The sequence below is a fragment of the Neofelis nebulosa genome, chromosome 18 (assembly GCF_028018385.1).
Source record: "Neofelis nebulosa isolate mNeoNeb1 chromosome 18, mNeoNeb1.pri, whole genome shotgun sequence".
In the NCBI taxonomy this organism is placed as follows: Eukaryota; Metazoa; Chordata; class Mammalia; order Carnivora; family Felidae; genus Neofelis; species Neofelis nebulosa.
Window position 1 is genome coordinate 42,280,402 of NC_080799.1, and position 24,591 is coordinate 42,304,992.

Below are 24,591 nucleotides of genomic sequence, written 5' to 3' on the forward strand. Positions count from 1 at the left end.
GCCCCCGATCTCTGGCACCAACCAGGCCAAAGGGGTGAGCGGCGCTCCCTCACGCGGCCACCACCTCCCGGCCTCCACCCGCTCGCTACTTCGAGCAGGGGGCTCTCCCGCCCCAGCGGGCCGGCGCGCCCTGCGACCCTGAATCCGAAGACATTTCCTGTGTCAACCGTGGTAGACCCCCAACTTCAACTAAATACTGCAGCGGTGCCCTAAACCCACCCTGACTCTTCCTCAACACTTAAGAACCTTTGCGAGGTGCCACGCACGCAGGCGACCACGCGAGCCTCGAGAGCCACCCTCAGCAGCGCACCGCCTCGCGGCGTCCGGAAACTATCGCAGCTGCGCGCCCGGGCCGCGGAGGACGACGGGAAGAGAGCGTCCCGGGCCGTTCCGCGCCTGCGCAGACGCAGTCCTCCGCCGGGGGCGCCGTTTGGCGCATGCGTAGGCGCGAGATTCTCCGTTGAGAAGGTGCCTCGGCGGCGCCGGAGGTAGGAGGAGTCGGGCTCTAGGGCCGGGAGTCTGCAGTTGGGAGAGAAGGTCCAGCCACCTTGGGCCCTTGCCGTTCTCGGTGGGAGAGAAGAGTCTTTCTCGCCCGCGGTGTAGAGGCAGGAGCCGCACTTGGTTGGAGGGCCTGGGGCAGCCTGAAGGGAGGACGGGTGGGCTGATCGGATACCCCGGGGTCGCGGCCCGGGCGTCAGTCGGACGATCGGAATTCGCCGTCTGGCTTAACAGCCGCCCGAGCCCTTGACAGCCCTTCTCCAGGCCGGGTCCCCCGCCCGCTTCCCTGGTGTCACCGGGTCGGGGGCAGCGGGAGGGTCCGCCCCGCACTGTCCATTCATTCCTGCAGCGGCGAGTACAAAGCGGAGTAGACCCAAGTCCCGACCCTCTGGAAACTTGCCGCTTCCTTCAGCAAGTACTGAGTGAGCACGTATAGGAGGTGGGCCGTCTTAGGGCTAGTATCCAAGGCAATGTGGAGACTCAGCGGGGTGTGGAGGGTGGGATTTGCTCTAGCTCCCCGCGTCCGACAGGCTCAGTTCAGGGGCTTCTCCCTGCAGCCTTCTCTCCCACCACGTTCTCTTCGCTCCCATGATACCAAACTCTTTGCACTTAATTAATTCAGCAAATAATTGTCGAGCATTTTTTTTTTTTTTTTTTTTTTTTTTTTTTTTTTTTACAATTCAGGTACTTCACCAGCCCAAGCGAATACGAAATAAAATAGATGAGGCTGTGCCCTCTTGAAATTTGAGCTGAGTAGGGGACAGATACTAAGTAAATGAATGAAAATGTAGGAGTTGATGCCCTGGAACCACGCTGCTTGGAGTTGATCCCGGCCCTGCCACTTCAAAGGCTGTGTGAACTTAAGCCAGTCCCTTAGTCTTGTGCCCGACTCTTGCTGTAAAGGGATGACAATACAGTCTACCCAACAGGATTGTTGTAAGGATGACACGAGCTAGACTCGTAAAGCGATTAGACCTGTGCCTGGCATACAGTAAGCATTCGATAAATGTTACCTGTTACAAACGATGGTAACTTGTGATAAATGCGATTGTGAAAACAGTGTGTGGTGACAGAAAATGATGGCAGTGGAGAGGGTCCACTTGGATAAAGGGTGAAGGGAAGCTTCTTTAAAGAGGTGACACAGAAGATGAGAATGGGCCAGCCATGCAAAGTAGATTACAGGTGTCCGTGTCTGCTCACCTCCAGAAAAATAGGTGATTAATTGGATTACTCGGACAGTGGAGGTTGCAATATGGTATTTGAAATAAACTTTGTTACTGGGTCATTCAGTTTTGACTTCTGAATCCCACTAAACTGTGCCAGTGTAAATAATCACACCCATAAGGCTCAGCCTTTGCAGTGGTGACCGTTCGAGTTAAGTTTGGGGTGCTCTTGCTTGGGTGAGAGAGGGTGGAAAAAAAGTGGCCTTCTTTTGATTTGGAAACATTGCTCATGTCAGTGATGAATGAGCCTCCCGTACTCTTGTCTTTTGTTTCTTCCTGAGTGTTGTAGCTCGTATTTTCTTCATTTCTCTTGTCCCTCCCCTGCACATTAAGTTGTCTGTTGATAGGGCCTGAGGGATAGTTTTTCTGCATTTGACGATCATCTTGTTTCTGCGGCAGCTGCCCTTCATGGGATTCATTCATTCCCCAGATTTCAGTAAAAACAACACTCTTTCAAGATGCTCATGGTCTTTCTTTGATGGGTTTCTAGATCCCTCCCCCCGTGTTGTGCTGTGATATCCTGTAAGACCATGAGTTTGTGTTCACCAGGCTGTACTTGAGTATTTGACACGGGTACTGTTACTCTGAGGACTTTGTCCATACTCTCCATCCTCTTGTACCTTCCTGGAAGGAAGGGCATAAAATGCAATGTCTGTCTAATTACATTTAGATGCTTTTGGTTTTCCACAGATGTGACATTGAATGAACCAATGTGCTTTATCACTATGGAGATCTTGGAGAATTGCCTGAGCATGAAGTTCATATGTATCCTACCTTGGAGGCATCTGGTGGACAGCAAAAGCTCTCAGATGTGAACTTTAAATGTGCTGCTTAACGCAGACTCTGTGTGAAGAAAGGCATTTAAATTCTTATGCGGGGGAAAGCGCGACTTTTTGCTCAATTGTGCAGACTCTCCAGCTGTCCTAGTGAGAAGTAGAGAGCAGCCGTGATGGAGCTACAGGTCTGAAGGAGGCCCTGCTAGGCTTGTTCTTGGGTCCCCAGATAGACCTCAAATCTCTGAAGAATACTTGAGAGCCTTAAAGTTGGTCAGATGATGGATGAGTCAGACGATGATTTTAAGGAGCTCTGCGCCACCTTTCTCCAAAGGGTGCAAAAGAATGGCACCAAGGAAGTGTCGGGGGAAAGGAAGACACAAAAGGCCTCAAACAGCACTGAGACAAGTAAACCGAAAAGGACCAAACCAACTGCTCCCAAGAGCAAAACGCTTCAAGGCCCCAGGGAGAAGAAAACTCGGTCTGGCAGCCAGGCCCCGAGGACTAGAAGGCAAGGGGCATCCAAGTGGCAGGAGAGCAAACCAGCTCCCCCAGAGAATGGAGGGGGAGGTGTGCCTGCCTCTGCTGTGCTCCAGGAGAATGTGCAGAACACCCAGACAGGTAACTGGGCCAGAGCCACAGGCCGTACGTTTCCAGAGAGGAAACCAGAGATGACTGTACTGTTTTACACCAGGAGTCAGAAAACTTCCTGCAAAGGGCCGGATAGTAAATTACTTTGGCTCTGCAGCCATGGTCTCTGTTGCAACTTCTCAACTCCCTAGACAGTGTGTAAGCAAATGAATGGGCTGTGTTCCAACAAAACGTCATTAACGAAAACAGGCAGCCAGCCTGAGGACCATAGTTTGCTGACTCCTGTTTTAAACAGTGGTCAAATATAACCCCTTCGTGAACTTTCTACATGATTATATTTGTGGCCCTCTGCTCTTTCAGAGTTTCCTATTAATCTTTACATTATGTAGTTGACACAAGTTACATGAACATGAAAATAATGCTGCTTCTCATTTTCTTGAATTTATTCCAGAGTGGGTAAGTTGCAATGGGGCCAGCCAGTTCGTTTAGGCTGCTCAGAAGGCAGTAGGAAGCTGCCAGATGGGTTTAAACCCCCAAGAGAATCTTCAGGTCCTTCCTTTCTCCTCCAACACCTTTGTTCTTTTTTTTTTTCCTCTGTCTGTTTGAAGCAGGTTTCTTACCCTGCTGTCCTTGGTGTACTGAACCATGGAGAAGGCATGCTACACGTGCCTTCTTCAAGCAGAGCTGAGAACCAGCCTTGCATAAGATATTTGGGCTCCTGGGTGCTGTTTCTAAATATTTCTCACCTTTACTTCCTGATCTTAAGTGATATTTTTTACCTAGTGTGGTCAGCATGATCTCTCAATGGAGTGGTGGTAAACACTTAGCTGGCAGAGACCGTTGTAAGGCATCAGTGATGTTACCGAAACGTTGTTGGTCCCTCCTGCACCCTTTGGGAGTGTAGCGAAAGCCACGCGTGACTCCCCCAGAAAACCGCGCCCCCGTGCACACCTGTGAAACTGGCATAAAACTGCAGGGCTTCATGGATCCCCACCAGAGGCCATCTGTGGACGCCAGGTTACTGAACTTATGACCTAGGAAGATCAAAATGTTTGTCTTTAATATTTCTTTTTTTTTTTTAATGTTTATTTATTTTTGAGACAGAGAGAGACAGAGCATGAACAGGGGAGTGGCAGAGAGAGAGGGAGACACAGAATCCGAAACAGGCTCCAGGCTCTGAGCTGTCAGCACAGAGCCCGACGCGGGGCTCGAACTCACGGACCGCGAGATCGTGACCTGAGCCGAAGTCGGACGCTTGACCGACCGAGCCACCCAGGCACCCCTAATATTTCTTTAATAACAGCTTTAGAGAAAGAATTCACATTCTATAAAATGCACACTCTTCAAGCATACAGTCCAGTGGTTTTAGCGTACTCACAGAGCTGTGTAGTCATTACAACCCCGCAGTTTTTGAACGTTTCCATCAGTCCAGAAATAAACCCCGTGCTCATTAGCAGTCACTCCCTGTTCCCCCTCCCATCAAAGATATTTATGACAGGTCTATTTATATTCCCCCCAACGGGGAGGACACCAATAATCACTCCTGTTCACACTTGAGGGTTAAACTCGACCAGTTGGTAGAGGGCCCCTTGAGACTTGGGTCTGACCTGGATCTGGTGGAAGGCTTCGTTTCTCCAGCTAGAACACATGCCTGTGCATGTTTTCCTCCTTTGCCAGAGGACGCTCGGGACAGCGACTCCCAGCCCCCTCCTTCCCATCTGACTGCGATGGGGCCCAGTCCCTGCAAACCCCGCACGGCCGAGCTCGTCCTGCGGCGGATGCAGCAGTTCAAGAGAGCAGATCCTGAGCGCCTGCAGCACGCTTCCAAACGGTGCTCCCTGGAGTCTGCCGTCGAAGGAAACCTCCCGAAGGGCCCTCAAGAGGAGATGACGGCAGGGGACGGTATGATGGGAGTTTTACATCTTCCCCTCGGGGCTCGGGGCTAAGTTTTAACTCGGGGGGGGGGGGGGGGGGGGGGGGAGGGGGGAGGGCAGAGCGGGAAGGAGCTGGCATTCCAGGAGTTTCTGGTGGGGGCGGGCCCTCTGCCCGGGATTGTACCTTGGCCATTCATTGTTGCTAGCCGGAGAACGAAGGGTCCCTTGGGTCATTTCTCACCCACCTTCTTTGACAAGATACCTCTCCCTCTTTTTATTTATTTTTATTTGTTGTTTTTTAGAGAAAGAGAGTGTGAGTGGGGAGAGGGTCAGAGAGAGAGGGACAGAGAATCTTAAACAGGCTCTAGGCTCAGCACAGAGCTTGATGCCGGGCTCGATCCCATGACCCTGGGATCATGACCTGAGCCAAAATCAAGAGTCAGATGCTCAACTGACTAAGCCACCCAGCTGTCCCTATTTTGGCTTTTTATTACAAGATTTTTCCCACGCACAAAAGTAAATACATATTACAATGAACCTCCATACCCTCAACCTGTATTTAACAATTAACATTTTGCCATCTATTTGTATGTCTCTAAGTGTACATGTTTCTTCTATACCATTAGAAAGGAAGTTCCAGACATCATGATGTTTCACCCCTCGATCTCCTACGTGATCAAAGTGTTGCTGCCACACCTAATTCCATAATTCTGCCTGGTGTCCGCTTCATATTAAAATGTCCCCACTTGTCCCAGGGACAGTTTTATAGCTGGTTTCTTTTTTTTCTGAATAAGGATCCGTCAGAACTAGATGTCCACAAACTGCCTCTGCGACAGTTTAGTAGTGTCTTAAAGTCTAGACTCTAGAATAGCCCTCTTGTCTTCTTCACGATTTTTTCATTAGTGCAGGACAACTGTGTTTTAAAATTTCCCACTTTTCTAGATTTATTTGCTCACGGTGTCATTTAACCACTTCCTGTAAGCCCTGTGTTGCATCACACATGAGTAGACTAGAGGTCTGAGTGGCTCAGGGTTAAAATAGCTTGGCAACAACATTACAGGTGGTGTGCCCCAGGAAGCAGTCCCATTCTTTATCCCGCAAACAACAGGAGCCCTCCTCCCTGGTGAAAAGACACACGAGGGAAAAAAATAGGAAGAGACTGCATAGATGGTCCTACAGCTAATAAATATGGAGTCTCTTGGTACCAACGTGCAGATCTCCCCTTGGGAGTACTGAGGATTCTCAGGCTACCTCTGAGGTCCACACAGGCAGCGATGTGGCAGCTGCTGCGCCATCAGTCCCCGCAGCACCAACAGGGTGCACGGGAGTTGCTCAGCTAGAACACGAGCTCGGCACCCGCCCTCCGTGGGACTCGGTGTTTCCATCGATCTTCACAGCAAAGCCAGTCATGCTCAGTATTCAGGAGACAGAAACCATTTCTTTGTTTAAAAAAAAAAAAAAATAGGGCACCAAAATGAAGGGTGATGTGTTTCTGGCTTTAGTGGAAAGAGCGATAGACTGTAGGAATATTCAAGGACTGAGGATGTGTCAAGTTCTCCGAGCACCTCCCTGTGAGTGCCAACGGTCTGCTCCAACAAATTCAGATGTGACAGAGGGCCGCGGCCGTGGCCCAGCCACCGAGGGCGCCGTCTCCAGACCAGAACCAGTCCGTCCGTCCTTTGGTCTGATGCTGAGAAGGACACTCACCTTTGAAGACAGAGAGGCATTTATTTCACTTTGACCTGTTTTTTCTAGGATGGGAAACAAAAGGTCCTAGCAGTAGGAAAGGCTGCACTTTGAAGAGAAAACCTAGATTTATTGGAATAGGAGCCTTGCAAGCCTGGAACGCCGGAGGCAGACTTTTGCAGAAATGGGGAAAACGGAAGGCGCGTTCGTTCTCCAGGACGCTGCTGCTCAGACGGTGGCCCTGACCCGTCAGAAATGCAGAATCTCAGGCCTCCCCTAGACCTGTGGGATGCAGACCTGCGCTTTAACAGGCTTCCCAGGGTTCTTCTGCACGCTTGGGGGAGTTCCTGCTCCAGGGGCCCTGCTTACATCCACACTCACCGGACAGGGCGGGGCCGGGTCTGCTTTCTCCACACTCCACCCGCTGTGGGTGCTCCGTGAGGCCTGGCAGGCGGTGCAGGGGTATGCAGGTGAGCTCGTCCTCACGGGTCTTCGTGCCTCTTCACAGGGTCGGGGCCCTGGCTCCCTGCCACAGAGAGTGACGCGGCGGTGGCCTTGGCCCTGCAGCAGGAGTTTGGGCAGGAACAAGCATCGTTACCTGATGAGAACCTGGAGGAGACAGGGTTGTTCTTCTGCCAGATCTGTCAAAAGAACCTCTCAGCCATGAACGTGACACGGAGGGAGCAGCATGTGAACCGGTAGGAATGGCCTGTCGCTCTCTGTGGTCACCTCTCCCGTGGGTGTGACAGGTCCAGCAGAATCTGTGGTGGGAATCCGGAGACACCTGACCGTGACCATAGCACCTCAGTGTTGGCATCAACCTGTCCTTGCTGTTTTTTTACATAGCTTTATCGAGATGCCTTTCCCGTATTATACAGTTGATCCTTTTAAAACGAACTGTTCAGTGGCTTTTATTTATTATGTCCACAGTTGTGCAACCATTACCACAATTTTAGAGGATTTTTACTCCTCCAAAAAGAAACCCTGTACCCATTAGCACTCACTCTCCCTCCCCACCCCCACCAACGCCCACCCCAAGCCCCTGGCAGCCGCTCATGCGCTTTCTGTCTCTGTGGATTTGTCTGTTCTGGACGTAAGGGGAATCACACAAGATGGAGCCTTTTGTGTCTGGCTTCCTTCACTCAACATATTGTTTTTGTGGTTCATTCAGGTTGTAGCACGGATCAGAATTCTGTTCCTTTTTATGGTTGAAGAATGCCCCATTGTATGCATAGACCATGTCTCATCCATTCTTCCGCTGGCGGGTGAATGTGTTGTTTCTACCTTTTGAATATTGCGAATAGAGCTGCTGTGAGCGTGTGTTTCGGGTATTAGCTTGAATGTTTGCTTTCAGTTCTTTGGGGTATATACTTAGAAGCGGGATTGCCTCCGTGTAACCTGTCCTTGCCTTCTTCAGCCGGCTTTGCTAACAGATCCCTAAATGTAGGGGTTCGGAGGCTGAGCGAAGGCCGCATGGGGGAGCTGGCTGTGGCCCGCAGCATGTCCGTGCTGACGTGGACGCAGGCCTGCTACAATCCACGTTACCAGGGAGAGCGTTCTGTGTTCACCGTCTTCCTCCAGGTGCTTGGATGAGGCTGAAAAGGCACTGGCACCCACCACACCACGGATCCCCGAATGCCCGATTTGTGGGAGGCCGTTTCTCACCCCGAAGAGCAGGATCAGTCACCTGAAACAGTGCGCGGTGAACATGGACGTGGGCCCCCAGCTCCTGCTCCAGGCCGTGCGGCTGCAGACGGTTCAGCCGGAGGGGGCCTGTGGCACACTGGCATCAAGGTGAGTCACATGAAAAGGAGGAACACCACAGAAACGCTTTTTTTTCTTTTTAAAGCCTTTTGTAGTGTTAGAGAACAACGGAACCCTAGACCCCTCCCTAGATTCTGGAAATGAAACATTTGAGAAGGAAATCAGGCACAGTGCCCACTAGCATGGAGAGGAGACAGATTCTGCGTCCTCGAAGGCTTTGAGATGGTCCACACGGGTGTGTCTACGCAAAGGACTGGCTGGACTGGTTTCCTGGAGGGCCTTTCTGCTTTTTCCATTCTCGGCATCCTGTGGTCGGTGCCCTCTGGGCCATTGAGGAATTCGGTAGCCCGCTGTCCCGTGTCTGTGTCCCGTGTGCTGTGGCACAGTTTCCACCTCCACCCGGTCCGATTCTCACACCATTAACGTTAAAGGACTCAGCATCGTTCAAAGAGTTGGCAAGACAGAAGCACAGGCCTTTTTGTTAATGTGCATGAATTAAATGCATAAGTGTCACAATAAGAGGCCTGCACGTAGCTAGAAACAAGTCCTTGGTGTGCAAACCACAGGTAGGTGGGCAGCTCAGCTCCCCTGCACCTTGCCCCTGCCACGGTGGATGCCGGCATTACAGGGAACAATCTAGTGCCGGCCCTGGACTTCTGCAGGTTTGGGACTTCTTTCCTTTGACAGCTGTCAAGAGCAAAGGGAAGGCCAAGGACATGGCTCTGTTTGTCCTGGCCGATGTCTTGCACACAGGTTATGGGCATCTGAGCTGGGCCAGTGGTGGGACTGGGGTTGGCAAAAGTCAGTTCTTAGCTGGTGAGCCTGTCTATATTGTAGCACATCAACAGCAGCATCTCAGAATTGGAAGCTTTAAGGATCTAGCATAGATATTATCTAAGCCATTGTTGTCTTTCAATAGGACTGGATGACAACTACTTACTCAGATGAAATATATCTGCTTTTTAAATACTTCCAGGAAGAGACACAAGATGTGTGTGGGTCCTTCTAGAAGGTTGTTAAAGTAGAAAACGACAGCCGATGGACACCCTCACTGAGGCTTTGAGATTCACCTGCCCTAAGGCCAAGCCTGGTGTGTGTGGAACTCTGGGTAGTGGATACTGGGATGGCCCCTTTCTCTCTGGGGGGCTGTGGTTATCATGTGGGGTTCCCAGGAAGTTGAGCCATATTAGGGCTTGTGTAGATCTTCCAAAGTGATATCTGAGATTCTTGAGCCATCCCTGGCCCAGGGGAGAGCATGAGCTTCTCTGGAAAGACGAGAGGTACCTTCCAGAGCAGCCCCACAGCTGGGTTTGCGCTCCCGGTCTCTCTCTCACCGTTGCCCTCTTATTTCTCACTCGGCCTGTTGGGATTCACCAGGCAGTCTGCGTTCTCCAGCCAGAAAGTCCTTTAAGTAAATCTCCTCCAAGCTGGCTGACCATGTTGGTGGTCTAAGCTGGGAGTCCTTTCCTTCAGACCTCGGACAGAGGCTCCGCCCACGGGCCCCTGCAGGAGGGGAAGGGATCCTTTCGTGGCCAGCGTGGCCAAGGGACTGCCTGAGGGGCATCTGAAGTATGGTTGGGCAGAAGTTGGTGGAATCCAGGAAGCTGACTCAGAGCCGTCGAATGTGGGCTCCATTGGCAGGGTCTGGCCACACGGAGCATGTGCGGGTAATATTTACAGCTTTGTACGTCTGCCAAGAACTCAGCTGGGTAGCATCACATGGAAGGTCCCAGAGCCTCTGCTCTCCGGGCCGCAGCAAACGTGGCCCAGAATCACTTGAGCTTACACAAGGCAACGGGATGAGTACAGCGAATGCCCAGAGCAATTGACGCCTCTGTGTGATGAGTTCACATTTATCCCTTTTCTCTCCTGACCAGAGAGTAGAAGGGGTCCAGGCCTCTCTGGTCCAGCGGGGACCGCCTCAGAAGAGGAAGCGCTCACACTTCTGGCCTCACTAACCTGTTTGTCTGGTTTTTTTTTTTTTTTTTTTTTAATTTTTTTTTTTTTTTCAACGTTTTTTATTTATTTTTGGGACAGAGAGAGACAGAGCATGAACGGGGGAGGGGCAGAGAGAGAGGGAGACACAGAATCGGAAACAGGCTCCAGGCTCCGAGCCATCAGCCCAGAGCCTGACGCGGGGCTCGAACTCACGGACCGCGAGATCGTGACCTGGCTGAAGTCGGACGCTTAACCGACTGCGCCACCCAGGCGCCCCTGTTTGTCTGTCTTTTAAGCTTCAGCCATCACGCCGGAGGTCTGAAGCGGAGGGGAGCCACCAACCAGAAGGAGCTGCAGAGGAAGCGGAGGGTCACCAAGCCCGAGGCGCCGTCCGAGGACTTGCTGGTGGCCATGGCCTTGTCCCGGTCTGAGATGGAGCAGGAGGCTGTACCAGCGGCGCTCAGACTGGGAAATGCCTTTTCTGAGAGGATAAGACTGGGAGCAGGTAGGCGCACCCTTGCGGGGGGAGGCTCTCCACGCTGCTGGCCGGAGGTGACTGCGGCTGGGCCTCGTGACCCTTTGCTTCTGTTTACCTCCAGAAAAGAAGAGCCGCAAGAGGAAGGCGCCTATTTCCCCTCCCCCGTTGTTAGTCCAGGACCCGGAGACCACGGGGAGGCTGACGGCGGATCGGGTGGCCCAGCTCTTTGCCGAGGAGGTGGAGCTGTCCAGCACGCCGCCGCTTCCCACGAGCAGGATTCTAAAGGAAGAGCTGGGAAAGGCCGGTCGGTGTCTGCGGCCACCTGGAGGGAAGCAGAACTTTCTGTGGGAAGGCAGCGCCCTGACTGGAGCCTGGGCCCTGGAAGCCTTCTACACGGCAAGCCTGGTCCCTCCCATGGTGCCCCAGCGGCCTGCAAAGGTGCGCCCTCCCCTCTGGGCATACGGGGGGCTCTGGGGAGAGGCCAGCAGCTCCAGGAATGCAGCACTGGTCATCAACAGAAAGTCTGAAAAGGAAGGAAGGGTAGGAAGTTGAGGGGCGTTGACTGTAGCATGTTTCTGTGTGTAGGAACTGATGGCTCTCCTGGGAAGAACTGGTCAGTTTCCCACATGTATCCTGTCCCCGGAGAGTGTGACTGAAATGCAGTCCAGGACCCCACCCCCGGGGGGGGGCTGGTATAACCCACGTATGGTGGGGCCCAGGAACCAGCCTGATGCAGGTTTGCCTAGAGTCACTAAGCTTGAGGCCATTTAGATGACGTTAGGAGGACAGGGCCTTCAGGAACCTTCCGCAGACACAGATGCAGCAGGCATGGCCTTCACTGAGAGAAGTCCGTTGATAGATGGTGAGGGAGAAAAGCTTCACAGGGTTGCTCTGGGCTGTGGCTGGCACTCTCAGGGATCCTCTGCGTGGCGGCTTCTGCAGTAGCCATTTGGTCACTCGGCTTTCTGACTTCTTTCAGGCTCTTACACAGGAGCCCATGCTCCTCCCAGGGCTGCCTGACCAGCCAGAGCTGGGAGTGCAGACACCACCTGGTGTCCCCAGTGCCCACCCTGCAGGCCACGGCCCCAGGAGCCCGGGCCCCTCCGCCAGCCAGAGGGAGCACCAGGCCCTGCAGGACCTTGTGGACCTGGCGGGAGAGGGGATGAATGCCAGCCCATGGCCCTGCAGTGGGGGACCAGCCAGCCCGGGAGGGGTTGCAGGTGAGACACCGGATGGGACACCGGGGCCAGACCCACCCTCCCCACCCCCCCACCCCCCCCACCCACCCCCCTGCCCCGGCCATGGCTGCAGCGTCACTGGCTAGTCCTTGTGACATGGTGATAGCCGCTCAGACCTGGGGGTCTCTGGCTTGTCCCCATAAGGTGGGGAGAATGCGGTCTCTGTAAGTGCTTTCCTTTTTTCTCAGATGAATGTCGTGTTGGTGAGTCTGTCACAATTACCTTAAACTTTAACCCAGAACACAGCCCTTTTCCCAGAGCAAGAGACCTGCAGGCTGCTTGTGTCTCTGGGTGAGGGGGTAAAACCTATCAGTAGGTGGTTCACTTCAGTGAAGAAGCCCTCGGGTGACAAGTACCTGCAGGGTGCCTCTGGGGTCAGCCGGCTGACAGGTGATGCCTGGAGATTGACGTTGCCAGACGTGATGTTCTTTTAACCTGTGAATTCTTCTCTCAGGGATGGATTTGTCACCCACTGGCCTTCCACTGACTGGGTTTATCCCGCCACCCCAGGAAGAGCACCTGGAGAGGGGCCGCCAAACTTCGGTAAGGACCGGGCTTCTCCCTGCGGGCCGGGCAGCCTGGCCCTGCTCCCAACCCTGTGGTCCTGGCCACTGAGTCAGCTCACTGTCTCCAGACCTTTCCACAAGTGCACTGGACCCTCATTGGCCTTTGAGCTAAGCCAGGCAAGAGACCACAGGAGTCTCCTGTCCCCTCTAGGGTTCTGCCATGAGGCTTCTGTCCCTATCGTCACTGCACTCTAGGGTACCACAGTAGCCAAGCCCCGGGAGCCTGCTCTGTCCTGAGAGCCCACAGGGATCACCGCTGCTCTGTGAGAGGCTTCGTTCCCTGAACTTTCATTCATTTGTTCAGCATCTACTGTGCCCCTCTGACATCAGGTCCCAGGCTGGCCTCCGGATAATGGTTCACGTTCCCTGTTGGTGACGCTGGGTTGGAAGCTGGGTTTTCCTTAGAGAGGATGTCATCCTGTTAGTATATCGGTATCAGCCAAACCCTTCACACCACGGTCTACCTGAAGACCGTGGCACGGGGTCGGAGAAGGGACTCGGAGCTCCCGTCAGCCCGGTACCTGAATGGCGAGGGCTCAGGATCCTTGCCTGTCACATCGGGCCACACACGGTGTTTATGAAGCACTTAGCCCAACGTGCACCCTGCTCACCCTGCTCGGCCGCGGCTAATGCCTCATCTGCAGCTCTCTTGCAGCCGTCATGCCTCCACTTGCTCGTCCCCCGCATTGTGGGCCAGGGGATTCCGGGTAATGGAGAACTTGAGCAAGAAGCTAGCGTGCCGTCCCATATTGTTGAGAGCCTCAGGGTGGTAACAGGGGGAACCCGGCGTGCGAGCCTTGTGGACAGGAGCTCAAGGCACCCCTAAAGTTGGGGAACGTGCTGTTAGCCCCGTCTGCTCCCCCTCCTTCCAGCTCACCCTCAGTTTGCTGCTGGCTGACTTCAGAGCCATGGTCAATAACCCACAGCTGAGCGACATCCAGCTTCAGACAGACAGCGGGGAGGTGCTTTACGCCCACAAGTTCGTGCTTTACGCCCGCTGCCCCCTTCTCATGCAGTATGTGAGTACGTCCCCTCTCCCCCCTTCTCCCTTCCCCCCTTCCTCTCCTGCCCCTCCCCTCCTCCCTCCCCCCCTCCCCTCCTTCCTTTCTCTCCTTCTCCACTCCTCCCCCTCCCCTCTTCCCAGCCCCCCTCCGCCTCCTCCCCCCGCCCCCTCCTCCCTCCTCTCCCCCACCCCTCCCATTCTGGGTGCTCTCTTATGCTCCCTTCCACTCTGTCCAGGCTCTCCCTCTGTCTTCCCACCCCCTTCCCTCCCCTCCGCACCCCTCCTCCCTGCCCACGCTCTCACCCGTCTCTCCGTCCTCTCAGTTACACTTTACGGAGGAGACCTTTTTGAGGTTAGGAAGCAGTATGAGGAAATGAACTGAGGATTGGGAAACATCAGATTTCTTGATTCACTGAATAAAAATCCACTTTTCCCCAGAATTTTTTCCTTTTCCTCTGTGTAATTATAAAGTCATCCTCGACCTCTTGAAGGTTGAGCTGCCGACAGACGTTTCTGCACCGACCCTCACCGACACTCATTTGACTTGAACGTTGTGTCGCAGGATCCAGGAAGCTACTGTCGGCCTCTCCCAGAAGGTTCTAGTGCCTCTGATGTGTCTGTCGAGAGGGAAGCGACCGGGCGCTTAAACACCCATCATGGTCTGCTTTTATCAACGGCGAAGTCCTATGGCCTGACCGCAGAGCCTGCGGGGCAGACCGGCGCGACACTGGCTGACGCTGGCGCCAGGGAAAGGCTGTGTGGAGGAGGGGCCCCCTCTGTGTGGCCCCCGAGTCAGACTCGTGAGGTCGGTAAACCTCCTGTATTCTCCTTCGTTTTCAGGTGAACAGCGAAGGCTTCTTCGCTGTGGAGGACGGCGGCGTGAAGAGCCAGCGCGCGCTGCTGGGTGGCGTGAGCGCCGAGGCTGCCCGTGCGCTCCTGCACTATCTCTACACCGCGGACCCCGGCGTGCCTCCCCGGCTGGCGCCCGGCCTGAGCGCTCTGGCCCGCAGGTCCGATCGTTCTTCCCGTTTACCTCACGGCGTCTGACGCTCACTGCCAAGGAGTAGCAGGTTGACGGGTCACAGGAGGGCCAGGGCTGCGCCCTCTCCGTGTTAACCCCAGGTCTATGCTCAGTGGTGACCTCACCTGGGATGTACTGACCGGAAGTCTGGCCAGAGCGGGCGCTCGCGGGAGAGCCCAGCGCTGGTGGTGGACGACCTCTGTCGAGTCATGTGGCTTGGAGCTCCCTGGGTGTGATGGGGGTGGTCCTCAGCTGCCCCAAAGCCCTGCTACTCCTTGGCCATTCCACCACGAAAGCCTAGGGGTGGCCGTCCTTTCCCAGGTCCCAGAAAACAGAAGCAGCTAGGATGCGTAGTTTAACTCCCGCGGGCTCGCACCTAGTCCACGCAGCAGCCGGGAGGGGCGGCTTGCAGCTCCACAAAACGAGGGGAACCGTGTCCATCCGAGGCCGTGTCAGCCCTCGGGTGCGTCCTTGGGAGAGGACCAGCCTGCCCCTGGGGTTCTGAGTGTGCCAGTCAGACCACAGAGTGTTCAGGGACACGGCAGGTGGTGCCCCCATCGCCCCAGCTGACCTGTGACGGGTTCGCTGTCTTTGGTTTGCATCGGTCCAGAGCTCCGGGTGCCTCTCAGGACAGCTCCAGCCGGGCCGCACCACCAGCTGCTGTCCTCCAGCTCGGCCCGAGGCACCTTCCTGTTTGCGCAGCGGAGTCCAAGATCCCTTCCTTAAAGTCCCTGAGTTCCTTCTAGAGCTGAGTGGTGTGTGTGGGGTGGGGGCTGCTGGGTGTGAGCATGGGCGCCGTCTGGAATAGAGCAGGGAAGAGGCCAGGACTGAGTCAACGGCTGTCCTCCCCATGACCCTCACCTGTGCCGGGGCACCTGCTGCTGCCTCTGTGGGGTAGTGATGCGTGGCGTTTCCCGTCGCAGGTTCGGCGTTAGCGAGCTTGTTCTTCTGTGCGAACAAGAGCGCGATGTGATGGGTTCAGAGGACAGTCCACGGAAGGAGAAGGAAGACGAGGACTGTGAAAGCCGGGCGGAGAACTTCCAAGAACTCTTGAGGTCCATGTGGATAAAGGAAGAGGAAGAAGCAGAGGCTTCATTGAAATCCGAGGGCTGTGAAGAAGACAGAGAAAAAGTGGATGAGGCAGAAATGGAAGAGATTTATGAATTTGCAGCCACTCAGCGCAAGCTGCTCCGGGGGGAAAGCACTCCAGAGGTCAAGGAAGAAACGGACCGGTTCGGGGAGGATGGTCCCTTGTCTGCACAAATCTCATTAAGTGTTCAGGTTCACGAACAGCCGGAAAATGCAGAAGAGATGGAACTGTGTGACCAGAGAAGAGATGAGGCCCCAGTCAAATGGAAGAGCGTGGGACCGTCCACGCCCCTGCGACTCAAGGGCCATGGTGCAGATGTAGAGACAGCAGGGTCCCCAGAGGAAGCACTGGGGCGTCCCGGCTCCTCTTGCCCTTCTCGGGGCGGCCGGACAGGGAGAAAGGAAGATGTGTTTTGGTGCTCGGCTGCTGCTCCCGCTGAACAGCCCTTTTCATCGACTCCCAGAAGATGCCCTGAACCGTCGCAGACAACAAGTGAGCTCCAGGAAGACAAGGGCACGGCCACGAGAAAGGGGGCAGAGAGTCCTTGTACCCCTGCCCACCGGCAGGCACCCCCATTGCGCCCGTGCCTGTCGAAGCTCCTTCAAGGCAGGAGTCCTGGCCGGCCACGCCCTTGCCCTCGCCCTCATCACACCGGCCAGTCGCCCAGCGGAGCTTCTAGGGCAGCCTCCCAGGACTCACCATCCAAGCAGAGGAGGGGCAGGAGCCTCTGCAAGCTACTCAAAGATCCAGGCCTTCAGAAAGGCAAAGAATGTGGTCCCTTGTTGGAATGCAGAAATAAAGGGGCTCTGGTCTCCCCAGAAAAATCTCCATCCATTGACCTCACCCAATCAAAACCTGGTCATTTGAGCTCCCGATCTCAGAATACTCCATCCAGCAAGAACAGAGAAGATGAGATTATCCTTTTACTGGACTCAGATGAAGAGCTGGAGCTGGAACAAACCAAAACAAAGTCAGTTCTTAATGGTCCCCTGGAAGAAAGGAAAGTGCTAGAAGTTAGCACCAAGTCTTCTGAGCTGTTTTCCGTCATCGACGTTGATGCAGATCAGGATTCTTTCCAAAGCCCACCACGAAGAGAGGCGGAACTGCTGTGTGGGGAGGAGAGGCCGCCAGGGAGCCAGGGCTCAGGGGAGGGCAGAGGGACCCCTCAGCTGTTCTGTGACCCCGAGAGCGGCCCTGAGGAGGACAGCACCACAGACGCCTCATGGCTGGTGCCCGCCACCCCCCTGGCCAGCAGAAGCCGTGACTCTTCATCCCAGACCCAAATAACAGGCCTCAGGTCCAGGGCTTTAGTGGATCACATGGCCCAGTTCAAACCCTGGGCCTCCCTAGAAAACAGGGATAGACCCGAAGCTGCAAATACGTGTTCGATAGCCAGGCCCCAGATGTCGCCACCGCGCTTGGGCCCCATCATTGCAGGAAGCCCCGACAGCAGGGGCCCATGCAGTCCCCACCCCGGGCGCGTCCAGCACTTTGCTCTTCTGGCGGCCTGTCCCATCTCAGGGGGCCTCGCCGATTCCACGGGGCGGCTCCGGAAGCACTCGCCCCTCGGGCCCAGCCTGCTGAATCAGGCCACCGCGAGTGAGGTGGTGGAGGTGGAGGACAGCGAAGACGAGCGGGAGGTGGCCAACAGCAGCCCCCTGCCGGACAACGACCCTCCGATCCCTCTTGACGACTGCCACTGGCACATGGAGCCCCTCTCTCCGATTCCAATCGACCACTTGAATCTTGAGCTGACGGGGCCCCTGAGCACCAGTAGTCCCAGCGGTTACGGCCACTCCCCGGCCCTCTCGGGCACCACCCCCATCCGAGGAAGCCTTGCCGGCCAAAGAAAGGCTCCAGAGAAGTCCCCTCGGGCCGGCTCGCCTGGGAGCAGCAGGCAGAGCTTTCTGAACTCCGCTCTGTGGGACCACTGGGATGAAAAAGAACAGACGTCTCCAGAGCTCCTTCCTGCGGCCCAGACGCCGAGTGCTGATGAAGCTCACAAATCAGAAGGGTCAGAGACACCAAGTGAGTAGCGGGGCGGGCTGGGGGGTGGGGGTAGTTGTCTCTTACACTGTTTTACACTAAGGGGCTGGAGGGGACGGTGAAGACAGCGCAGGGCCGTCTGAGCCCTCCCTTCCGCCTCCCGGCTCAGGGACAGCGGGCTTGCTTCCAGAGTACCCCTTAGCCAGTTCGTATCCTTGCCTGGGTCCTGTGGCTCCCCTGGGCTCGGGTGAAAATTGCTGTCTTTGGACCCTGCTCGGGACTACTGAGCCAGCACTTCTGAAGGCCGACACGAACACCTCAGGTGCACCTCAGAATCGGCCAAGCGTGGTTCCTCCCGAGGTGAGACAGAGCTGCCGTGCCGAGCCCGCAGCTCCACTCCTGTGAGCACGCTCAGTGGAAGTGCAGTCAGGACCGAAACAGATCCTCGTACCCAAGTGTTCACGGCAGCCAAAGCGGGGAAATAACCCAGGCGTCCCTTAGCTGATGTGCAGGGGTAAAGGCAGTGCGGTCCCATCCACGCAGTGGGGTATCATCAGCCACAGAAAGGACAGAAGTACTGACCTGGTACGTCATGGATGAACCTTGAACACACGATGCTCGGTGAGAGACCGGAGTCACGGGAGACCACGTGCTGTGTAATTCCATTTCTGTGACACGTCCAGAGGAGACACCTCTGTTAGGACAGGAGCAGACGAGCAGTTGCCGGGAGCGGGGGCGCAGAGAGAATGGGCAGCGTGCTGGGTACGGAATTGCCTTTTCGGGGTGACAAAGATGCTTTGGAGCTAGATAGAGGTGGGGTGGCACCGCACTGGGAATGTCCAAAGTGCCTCTGGATCGTTCACTTTAAAATTACATGTGAATTTGCATCTCATTGAAAAAAACAAGAGGTGGGCAAGTGGGGGAGGTCCTTCCTCATCCACCAGCCCCCAGCCCCGTGGGGGGATGCCGTTTCCCAGCTCATTTCAGTCAGAGTCCCCCGTGCCAGTCCCTGAGGTGTTGCCGCCCACCCTGTCCCCTGCCGGGCGGACCCTGGGAGAGCCGGGAAGGGCAGGGTTGCACCAAGCAGTGGCTGGTAGCATGGAAGCAGCCTGCGGACAGAGCGTCTGTGTGCGACCCGGTGTTTCATTTCCTCCTAAAACCCGAGACCATCTGGGCCTTGACCAGCACTCCCAGCATTGAATGGACTTGAGAAGTGCCTGGAGAACGTCTTAACACATACACGGCCAGGCCCCACCCCACAGGTCTGGGGCTCGGCCAAGAATTTGCATCTCTAACCAGCCAGTTCCCAGGTGGTGCCGTGAGAACCACTGCAGGAGACATCAGAAGACCTGGGGGGGGGGGGGGGGGGGGACTCAGTCTGAACTTGAGGCGGGCTTCCACGAGGTGACAGGCTTTCTCAAATTATACAAAGACTTTTGTGCTTTTTTTCAGGAGACAGCCTGTTTTCATTGGAGTCTCAAAGGACTCCAAGCTCATAAAAAGGATAAGAACCAAATACATTCCTAAGTTGTCCCGTTTGTCTTTAAAATACTGACTTCTCTTCTAAAATAACAGCTTTATTGAGCTGTTATTTACACACCATAAAGTTTACCCTTTAAGATGTACAATCCAGTGGTTTTTAGGACGTTAACAATGTTCTGCAACTGTGAGGGGCTGGGTAAAACGGGAGGGAGAGTGGGAGGTGCAGGCCTTATTCCCAGGACAAATGAGTAAGTCCTGGGAATAAAACAGCACAGGGAACAGCCAGTGGTCTAACAGCGCACGGTGATAGACAGTAGCTACGAAACAAAAATGAAACCATACCCCTCGGTGGTTTTGGTACATTAACAGTGTTCTGCAAGCATCACCACGAATCCCAGAACATTTTCATCATCCCGTCAGCAGCCACTCCCGCTGCCCCTTCACCCCAGCCCCTGGCAGCCATGAATCTGCCTTCCTCCCTGTTCCCGCAGCATCGGCATCGCACAAGGGCTGTGGCCCTCATCACGTGCCGTGCGATGCTTTCCGAAAAGACACAATTCTAGACTCAAACGATGAAGGGGTGAACGTACTGCTCTCGTGCACAACGGTGGCTAGGCTTCCTTCGAAGGCAGGATTTCTCTCGGTGATCCTACTGAACTCAAAAGAGGTAAATCCAGGTCCCTTGTGCTGATACGTGTTTCTTTTGTTCTACCTAGAAGGTGCTCATTGGAAGAACTTGCCCCCGAAAGTGCCCATAACCCCAATGCCAAGGTATTCCATCATGGAGACCCCGGTACTGAAGAAAGAACTGGATAGGTTGGTGTTGTTCTTGAAAACTTGCTCCTGAGTGGTCCACTCCCTCCTGTGAGCATCCAGGCTTTAGTGAGGCCGGAGATGAAGGTCCTGCTGTGGGGCTCTGGTAGCAGGAGCCGCTGGGGGTGGGAGAGTGTGTGACGTCTGGCTCTCCGCACACTGTTCCCGGAGAAGCTAAGAGAGGAGACTCCGTCAGGTGACCCATCGGGTGACAGGTCTCCATGAGCCATGTGGATGGAAATGGGACACTTGCCTTAACAGTCTGAATAAGGAGATCTGATTTTTTAAAAGAACATCAAAACTATCACATCCCCATCAATGCTGCTCCTCACCTTGGGCACAGAAGGTGTTCTCACTACCACCATCGCTCAGAACCTGGGAATGGCCCTTCTGGAATATTCTTCAATGTAAGCTCAGTTGGCCTGCAGAGTAGACATCTCTGAATGCTCACAAAAGTCAGGCATTTAAGATTTCAGTTACACGACGCCATGAATTTAATTTGTTGATAACTGTTTGCTCTTTGCTGAAGTTCACCTGTTTCCCCATTCAGGTTTGGCGTCCGCCCTCTACCCAAACGCCAGATGGTCCTGAAACTGAAGGAGATATTCCAGTACACTCACCAGACTCTGGAGTCAGACTCCGAGAATGAGAGCCAGTCGTCACGGGTGCTCCTGGAGGCGCCTCACAGCCAGACCCAAGCCAGCAAGCCGTCCAAGGGCTCCTCCCATCAAGAGAATCCTCCTGGTGGAAGCCTCCCTCCAATGAGCAGGGAGGAGCCTCCAGGCCCTGATGGTGACGCCCAGCTCCCAGCCTCCCAGGAATCAGTGGCCTCCTCCGTGGACAGCAGTGACGGCTCCTTTAACTCACAAAGGTAACGGGACCGAAGGACAGGGCGAGTGGCTTCATAAGTCCTCCAGCCAGTGGGTCCGTGAGTTGGCGGAAGCAAGGCCTAATGCCGATGTTGAGAAAGCCCAGCTGCCTTCTGCATTTGAACTGTAGGAAACCCAGCTGGGGTTACGGGCAGTCCCCTGTGAGCCTTTTTTTTTTTTTTTTTTAATTTTTTTTTTTTTAACGTTTATTTTTGAGACAGAGAGAGACAGAGCATGAACGGGGGAGGGTCAGAGAGAGGGAGACACAGAATCTGAAACAGGCTCCAGGCTCTGAGCTGTCAGCACAGAGCCTGACGCGGGGCTCGAACTCACGGACCGTGAGATCATGACCTGAGCCGAAGTTGGCCGCTTAACCGACTGAGCCACCCAGGCGCCCCTCCCTGTGAGCCTCCTGAGCAGACCTCTGGGGCTCCCGTATCCTTGCCCTCAGGATACTCTCATGAGGGGGCGGGGCTGGCCTTCCCGGTAGCACCTGTTGCTGCCGGCAGTAGATTCTGGCAGAGGGTAGGATCCTGCCCCCGCCGCAGCAAGAATGACAGGATTGCAGCGGCCTGGAGCTTCCTGCCACCCTGGGAGGTCATCCGTGCCACGTGTTGGGCTCTGCAGGGGACACAGAAACGCTCTTTCCCTCAAAGAGACTCCTGGTCTCGGGGTGCTGGAGAGGAGGGTCACAAAATGTTTTTTGTCTGGTTCTCTGCAGTTCTTCCTGTGAGTTTGGAGTGGCCTTTGAGTCTGCAGGGGATGAAGAGGGTCAAGAGGAGATAAGTGCATCACAGACGGCCGTCCAGGCGGCAGCCACGGAGGAGGCGGTGAGGCGCTACATCCGCTCCCGGCCGGCCCTCTACCGCAAGGTCCTGCTCTATCAGCCCTTTGAGTTGGCCGAGCTGCAGGCCGAGCTGAAGCAGCATGGCATCCGCATGGCCCTGGGGAAGCTGCTGGATTTCCTGGATGCCCACTGTATCACCTTCACCACCTCTGCGGCCCGGAAGGAGAAGCTCCAGAGGAAGAGGCGGCAGCCCGTGGGCAAGAAGAAGCGGGGCAGGGCCGCGGGCCGGTCCGCCCCTCCCCACCCGCGGCCGTCCGCAGCCTGTGAGCGTCTGCAGCCCCCCTCGGCGAGCCAGGCCTCCACGGGCGTTTCGGGGCCTGGGGACCACATCAACCCCCCGTGAAAGTGACGATGGCACCGAGTTGGGTCGGCTTTCCCCAACTCCGTTTCCACGGGCCTCAGGGCCCCAGCCCCTTCCTCTTGTCAGTGCCCATGGTTTGTCTCCCTTTGTCTCCCTGTGACCCCGCCGTGGGTGGCCGCCAGCTAGCCAGGACGAGGTCTTCCGGGTACAGGGTATCCTCGTCCTGAGGTGGACATCCAGGGCCAGCTTGCCCTTGCCCTGCCTTCCTTCTTGACACTTGGCCATAATCCCAGCCTCCACCAGCAGACCAGGTGCCCACAAGCCTGTCACTGCCACATGTTAGGTGCTCTGCTGGCCCACCCATCCCGCCTAGATACCTGTCATCGTCACCAGCAGTCTCCAAACTGGGCAGTGCGGGCGGGCTCGGCTTTGCCGGGTATGTGGGGGAAGCTATCTCCAGCCTCAGGAGCCGTGTGGAGTATGGGCGAGGGCCAGAAAAGAGGAAAGGTCTGGGTCTCTACATCCGTGTGAATGCCTTGTCTGTTTTAAATACGGTGCAGTCCATTTTATATGATGTGCAATAAAAACAAAAAGGCTGTATAAAAAGTTTCCAGATACTACACTCTAGAAGGATGAGGGAAGCTGGCTGGCAGCTGCCCCTACACCCACGTCTGCAGGTCTCTGTGACGGTCCTTCATTGCGAGGGGTGACCCAGGCCTGCTGGCTCATTGCTCTTTGGTTCTTAGGTAAGAGGTGTGTGCATTCGTTCATCCATGACTGTGAGTCCGTAGACCCCCACTAAGCCCCTACCAAGCAATGAGCTCCAGCCCTCGATGCTCAAAGTGAGGCCCGGGGCCCAGCAGTGTCACCTCGGGGTGGGGGGGGGGGGGTTGTTACAGATGCAGGCTTGGGCCTATCCAGACCCACCAAGTCAGAATCTGCATTTTACTACGATGAGTTTGCAAAGCCTGCCCTGGCCTCTGCGCTGGGCCCTGTGGAGAGAGGTCAGAAACAAGCCATCAGTCACCAGACTAGGTCTAGTCATCAGCCAGACCCTGGCCTGTCCTGAGCTCGGTCATTGCTCAGGTGGCCCCCAGCGATAGCCTCCTGGAAGAGGGGCATTGTGAGCTGGGCCTCAGGTGCATGCGGCATTCAGGGAGGTCAGAGGGGCTTCCTGAACACGTACTGTGTGTCCTGGTTTGTGCCCTGGGGAAGAGGGCCGGGCAGGGGTTAGAGGGCAGAGCAGGCTGCCAGGGCTCAGATCACGGCTAACGGCAGTTGAGACTGGAGACGAGTCTGGCCTGGTTTCGAAGGTACCATGTGTTTCTTACACCAAAGGCTTGCTCTCCTGCCCTAGTAGGGACTGTGTGAGGGAAGGGAGGTGGAGTTTGGGAAGCGGGAGGCGACTCAGAGCCCTTACCCGGCTTCACCGGCTCCTGCTGGAGACCCTGGACTGGGATGAGCAGCTTCGGATGCGCTGCCCCGGGACAGGCCTGGGAGCCCTCAGTCCTCAGAACGCAGCCCAGGACGTCACCAGCTGCAGGAGGGGTTGAAACGGAAAAAGGCTTGGGCCAGGAGAGGGATGGGGGGAAGGGAGCGCCGGTGGTAGGAGGCCTTGGCCAGGTCAGGTCTTCACCGCGGGCCCCGGGGGGCCCCAGGGGTCGGCAGTGGGCCCAGCAAGGGCTTGAGCCCCGAGCCTGAGCCCGTGCACTCTCGTGGCAGTGAGGGACCAGCCACAAGCAGAGGACTGGCAGCCTCCGGGAGGAGAGCCCTGAGCTTTCCGGACAGGTCACACCTGGCTGGGGAACGGGACAATCAGGCCCAGCTAACTGGTTGAGAAGGAAAACGGTGTGGAGGAGCTGCCTTATCCCAGCACCCGTGGCGGGGCTGGCAGAGCAGGGCCGGCAGTGGGCCTCCTGCTGCACAGCAGGCAGATGTTCCAGAAGCTCTGCCCTGCCTCGTGATGGACAGTTAGCACAGATGAGAGCGTGCCGAGCCCCGGAGCAGTGGAAAACCAGGCGACACCCCCACTTTGTTTGTGCTGTGTCGAGACCTCCCAGGCCTTGTCCCGTGTCCTGTGGCGGGCCTGGCCTGGGCATGGTCACTGCAGGCAATCAAAGGGGAGCCACGAGGCCCCCAGGGGCCTGTACAACACCCCACCCCCGCCAGAGGCCCCTGCTCCCGCAGGCAGGAAGCCTCGGGCTGTCTGAGTTGGGAAGGACTGAGGCCGCTGCCCGTCTGGCTTTCCCAGTTCCGGGTGGACAGCAAGCGCCAGAGTGAGACCCCGCCGCAAACATACAAACGCCCAGGAGAGTCGAGAGGAAGGCCTCCTGCGTGTCATGGGCGGTCCGTTGGAGGTGGGGGAGAGTCCCGGGGGGACAGTGCCCCGAGACCCCCAGGGTGGAGGCTATTTCCTCCTGTGCTCGGGAACCACCTTCCCTGAGCTGTGGAGGGGGGAGCAGAGCAGGCCTCTTGGTGTCTTTCACATGACGGATACCCACCAAGCCCCTGTGGCTTCCAGCATCCTGTGGGCGGCCTGGTTTCAGACGC

The 24,591-nt window shown here is 55.8% G+C and overlaps 2 protein-coding genes across 10 annotated transcripts; one reads left to right on the forward strand and one right to left on the reverse strand.

Moving 5' to 3' along the window:
- The first annotated feature begins 414 nt into the window (after positions 1 to 414).
- SLX4 (SLX4 structure-specific endonuclease subunit) lies at positions 415 to 22,647 on the forward strand. 9 transcript variants are annotated; one of them, XM_058711160.1, is made up of 17 exons: positions 767 to 920; positions 1,183 to 1,489; positions 2,212 to 2,294; positions 2,412 to 3,115; positions 4,763 to 4,987; positions 7,154 to 7,343; positions 8,227 to 8,439; positions 10,644 to 10,852; positions 10,947 to 11,263; positions 11,805 to 12,045; positions 12,518 to 12,606; positions 13,502 to 13,648; positions 14,473 to 14,642; positions 15,577 to 17,771; positions 19,928 to 20,027; positions 20,575 to 20,895; positions 21,615 to 22,647. In XM_058711160.1, the coding sequence occupies exons 4-17, from the start codon at positions 2,773 to 2,775 to the stop codon at positions 22,081 to 22,083; spliced, it is 5,229 nt and encodes a 1,742-aa protein (XP_058567143.1). In that variant the 5' UTR covers positions 767 to 920; positions 1,183 to 1,489; positions 2,212 to 2,294; positions 2,412 to 2,772; the 3' UTR covers positions 22,084 to 22,647. The 9 variants fall into 9 exon arrangements, with proteins under 9 accessions (XP_058567141.1, XP_058567143.1, XP_058567142.1 ...); XM_058711159.1 differs by lacking the exon at positions 1,183 to 1,489 and having other exon boundaries at positions 767 to 937; XM_058711163.1 differs by lacking the exon at positions 2,212 to 2,294.
- A 71-nt stretch (positions 22,648 to 22,718) lies between these two features.
- On the reverse strand, positions 22,719 to 24,173 carry LOC131501285 (uncharacterized). The gene is made up of 2 exons (XM_058711172.1): positions 23,462 to 24,173; positions 22,719 to 23,033 (listed from the first exon to the last, which is right to left on the reverse strand). The coding sequence occupies exons 1-2, from the start codon at positions 24,138 to 24,140 to the stop codon at positions 22,990 to 22,992; spliced, it is 723 nt and encodes a 240-aa protein (XP_058567155.1). The 5' UTR covers positions 24,141 to 24,173; the 3' UTR covers positions 22,719 to 22,989.
- Positions 24,174 to 24,591: the final 418 nt, after the last annotated feature.

Coding starts and splice junctions, on each gene's coding strand:
- LOC131501285 (XM_058711172.1), bottom strand. CDS start 24,140: ATGCCCAGGCCAGGCCCGCCACAGGACACGGGACAAGGCCTGGGAGGT. Junction 23,034..23,461: donor GCAGGAGCCGGTGAAGCCGG/GTAAGGGCTCTG, acceptor CTCTCTCCACAG/GGCCCAGCGCAGAGGCCAGG.
- SLX4 (XM_058711158.1), top strand. CDS start 2,773: ATGATGGATGAGTCAGACGATGATTTTAAGGAGCTCTGCGCCACCTTT. Junction 12,046..12,517: donor CAGCCCGGGAGGGGTTGCAG/GTGAGACACCGG, acceptor TTCTTCTCTCAG/GGATGGATTTGTCACCCACT. Junction 20,028..20,574: donor CTGAAGAAAGAACTGGATAG/GTTGGTGTTGTT, acceptor TTCCCCATTCAG/GTTTGGCGTCCGCCCTCTAC.